The sequence below is a fragment of the Mus caroli genome, chromosome 10 (genome assembly GCF_900094665.2).
Source record: "Mus caroli chromosome 10, CAROLI_EIJ_v1.1, whole genome shotgun sequence".
Taxonomy (NCBI): Eukaryota; Metazoa; Chordata; class Mammalia; order Rodentia; family Muridae; genus Mus; species Mus caroli.
In genome coordinates this window covers 105,140,134-105,144,460 of record NC_034579.1, presented here as the reverse complement: position 1 = coordinate 105,144,460, position 4,327 = coordinate 105,140,134, and the positions used below count along the sequence as shown (strand labels likewise).

Below are 4,327 nucleotides of genomic sequence, written 5' to 3'. Positions count from 1 at the left end.
ATTTATGTGACATAGATATGTGAGAGTGCAGAGGACACCCACACAGAGACCAGAGTAAGAAATCTGTTGTCTCTCTCTGTTTCTCTCCTTACTCTTATAGGACAGGGTCTCTCATTTTGGACGAGGCTTGTTAGCCAGAGAGGTAGAGATTGGCCTATCTCTACCCTGTAATACTGGGGTTATTATTATCCCATAACTTTTCCATCATGTAAATATCCTTTCTACCAAAGTACAATCTGAAGCCCCTAGATTATATCCCCATTTTACTGAAAATTCTTTAATAAATGGACAAGAATAGAGACAGCATGATCAATATGCACTGCTCGATGAAGGTATTATGGTGAACTGGGAGAATGATTCTGTACCATCTCAAGCAAGTAACTGGCAAATGCCTAGCTAATTATAAATTCTACTTGCTGCCCAATTCATGCAACAAAATTTACAACATAAAACATTGTAAAGTTATTCAAAAGGCATTTCAGAATCTTAAAGACTACTGCACATAGGAAACACCAGTTGTTCAGTGTTGTGAATGTATTAATATCTCACTTCCTTCATCAGATGCTTGTCTAATAAGCAGTAAACTAAATAGCGTTTTACTAAGCCAAGGTCTAAGAAGAATGTTGGCGATGAAGCTAATCAAAATTAGAATGATTTTCTGTATCAGCCACTCTAACATAAATGATTGATAGATAATAGATAGAGAAATGATAGATATATACATATAGATAATATATAGATGATAAATGATAGAGAAAGATAGATAGACAGACAGACAGACAGACAGACAGACAGATAGATTATAAATACATAGATGATAGATGACAAATAGACACATAGATGATATATAATAGATGGGTGGATAGACAGACAGACAGACAGACAGTTACATTCCTTGCTGGTAAGTTTCTCATCTGGCTCCCTTCTTTCCATGTTGTTTTCCCTAACATGTGACAATCAGCACTGATAAGACAGACAAGAAGCTAACAATTTAAAGGTTACACATCCATCATTCCAACACTCAGTACATGCCATCCTGGGAAAAGTGAAGAATACAATTTAGAAAGGACGAGCAGGAAGCCATTAAACACAGTATACATAGAAGAAAATGTTCTGGTTGTTTATTGTACCAAAAAGGGTTGCTCAGAATATCACATCTTTATTTTGTGATACAAAGGATGCTTTTATATTTTGTACAAAAATCGTTGAATTATCTTTGAATTCTTCATTTAATAGTCTAAGGGGACATTTCTACACTCCAAGGTTCCTACATTTTGTTCTTTACACATAAGAAACATTTTGTATGCAGATAATATGACAGTTAAAATAGAAAATACACTGTAATTCCCCCAGTGAACAAAGAGCAGTATATAATTTTGAAGACAAAAATAAATGACAATTCTCTTTAAAGAAACATTGAGGAGTAAACACCAACCATTCAAAATATAACGCATAGAAAACACCTATAATCATACTGAATTTAATGTTGCTTTTGCAGATAATTGAATATTTTCATAAGTTTCAAACAAGTTGCACTACTTCAGCCTTGATCTGAATCCCATGTCATTAAATTGTGAATGATGACAACTGTAGCCTAGAGAAAGGTTATAAGAAAACTGAGAATGGACAGAAAATGATCACTATATACAAGCCCTCATATAGTTTACTAAAAATGTTACTTTTCTACTAAGGCTAATTTTAAACTACTTTTCTAAGATGAGTATAAGATGTATAAGGCATAAGGATAAGGACCACCTTATCCTTGTAGGATAAAAGATATGATAAGTGTAAGAATTATAAGTATAATAAATAAGATATATAATAAGTATAAGATAAGAATGAGCAAAAAGAACTGCCTTTATAAGCATATGGTATGCATTTGTGCTCAAAAACACACATTTATTTCCGAATTGGCCTTTCCAGACTCCACTTTGAAAACAAATTATAAAGAATCTTAGAAAATATATTACAAGCTTTTCATATTTTATATAAAATGCATATTATCTATAAGATACTTGGTGCCAGCGAGAAGGTGCGTTATTGAAAACTAAATTCTCCACGGAATACATAAGATGTTGACAAAGTCTTCATCACCTGCTACCCCTATACTTAGGCCTTCATAGTAATCTTCAAATTCGCCGTATGAAATTTCATCGCACTTGCTGCAGGCGCCTTTTAATGTCTCTAGGAAAGATGATTTGATTTCCTCCTCTGTTGAATGCCCTGCAGGAAGAGGACTGACTTGAAATATTTTCCCTAGAAGTTCAGCAAAATGACAGGTGGTGATAGAGGGATGCTTATCCATCTTCTGAAATAGTTTTGGTAATTTAAAATCGTACCCTCAAACTTCCCTCCAATTTATTGAAACATTAACCAGAATTAATTTGTCTCACGATCAGCCTCTCCATTACTATCCCCCTCTTTCGTTTTTCCACTGATCTGTTATTGAGCTATTAGCAGAGAACATAGAAAAAGGAAGAGATTCAAATAGTAAAGATTCAAAGATGAAAAACTTCAGAAAATGGTCAAAAATATCCAAAATGAAAATTTAAAAGTATGTATTAAGAAAGAAAAAAATGGCAGTAATCTATGATCTTTAAAAGGACCTTTAATTTTTTTTAAGTTAGGGGGAAGGACAGATGGCTAGCAATCAGGAATATTTGCTGCTCTTCCAGTGAATCTGAGTTTGGTCAACAGTACCCACATTTCATGGCTCACAATGGCCTGTAACTGCAACTCCAGGGGTTCTGACACCATCTTCTGGACTATGTAAGTACCTACACCCACATACACAGACATAAAGGCACATACACATATGTTAAAATAAATTCATGAAAAACCTGTTGCCATCATTTAAAAATATACACTGCAAAAAGGAAGAAAGTGACGCTTTTACTAAAATAAAAAGGAGTTTGAATGAAAAGAGACTGGATATTGAACTATGCAACAATAATGCTATATGACACTTGAGATTGTTAGTCAAAGCAAAATCTAATCAGCATCTAATGTATATGGACATGAATTTTAATTAAAACATTTTTTAATTAAATTTATGCTTCAAATAATAAGACTCGAATACCTTCTTAAAATCTCCCACCTAGAAAATACCCATCTCACATCATCCATGGGAGATTTTCTTTCTTTGCTTTAATAGACCAGAAATTTTTACAAAATTAAATATTGGATTTCTATCACTACAAAAACTGATTTCAGGATGTGCCACTTCTATTAACACCATTTTTTCCTAACAAATTACTTAAGTAAAGTGAATGAGGGAGAGGGAGAGGGAGAGGGAGAGGTAGAGGGAGAGGGGGAGGGAGAGGGAGAGGGAGAGGGAGAGAGAGAGAATATGTTTTCTACAACTGAAATTGAACTGTGAAGACAAACACACGGGAGGCAGAGTGAGAGGAAAATCACAAGCAGGTGGCCATCCTGATCTACACAAGATCCTGTCTCAAAAGATAAAGAGGGAGAAGGAGGAAGAAGAGAATGAAGAGAAGGAACAAGGAGGAGGAGGAGGAATAGTAGACAATTTTTATCCTGGATATTGCTATGTAAATAGATTTCAATTTGTAATGAATCATAAAAATAGGTTTTTCTTTGTTATATTGAAAGTATCACTGGATCCCCCCCCCTCCTTTAGCTTCCCTCTGAATTGAGAATGCAAAGCCAAAGTAAGAAATTCCTGAAAGGAACCAAAGTTACCCAACAACATGGGCAAACCCAACTGGAGCTATCATCTCTGGCCCATAATAGAATAAAAGCTGCTCAAGCAAGCTAACTCCAAAAGAAGAGATAGATGATGCTGAAGTCATCAAAATTTTGAAACAGGCAAGATCATTTGCCCTCGTGTTTGGTGTGACTCACTCAATTGAAAGATGTAGAGAATGACATGCCCAGGAAGACCTTGTCCTCCTCATCCCCCTGCCTCCAACTCTTGAGTCTTGAGATTACAAGCATGTCCCACGAGCTCATTTATCTGCAGCTGAATTCAAATTCAGCCCCCTCCTACAGCAAACACTCTACCAACTGAGCCAAGGCTCCTCTGGCATATACACTCTTTCTTAATGATAAGAAGGGAAGGTAAACAGTCATCTATTGGATGGAACACAGCGCCCCCAATGGAGGAGCTAGAGAAAGTACTCAGGAGCTAAAGGGGTCTGCAACCCTATAGGAGGAACAACAATATGAACTAAGCAGTACCCCCTAGTGCTTGTATTTCTAGTTGTATATGTAGCAGAGGATGGCCTTGTTGGCCATCAATGAAAGGAGAGGCCCTTGGTATTGCGAAGATAATATGCCCCAGTACAGAGGAATGCCAGGGCCA

General features: G+C 36.1%; 1 protein-coding gene across 1 annotated transcript in view; it reads right to left on the bottom strand.

Moving 5' to 3' along the window:
* Positions 1 to 1,994: 1,994 nt before the first annotated feature.
* Positions 1,995 to 4,327, bottom strand: part of LOC110302751 (calcyphosin-2) — a 44,389-nt gene continuing 42,056 nt past the window's right edge. The window contains exon 18 of the mRNA XM_029482979.1: positions 1,995 to 2,223. Within this exon, the coding sequence (XP_029338839.1) occupies positions 2,048 to 2,223 (176 nt within the window). The 3' untranslated portion in view covers positions 1,995 to 2,047. The remainder of the gene's footprint in view (positions 2,224 to 4,327) is intronic.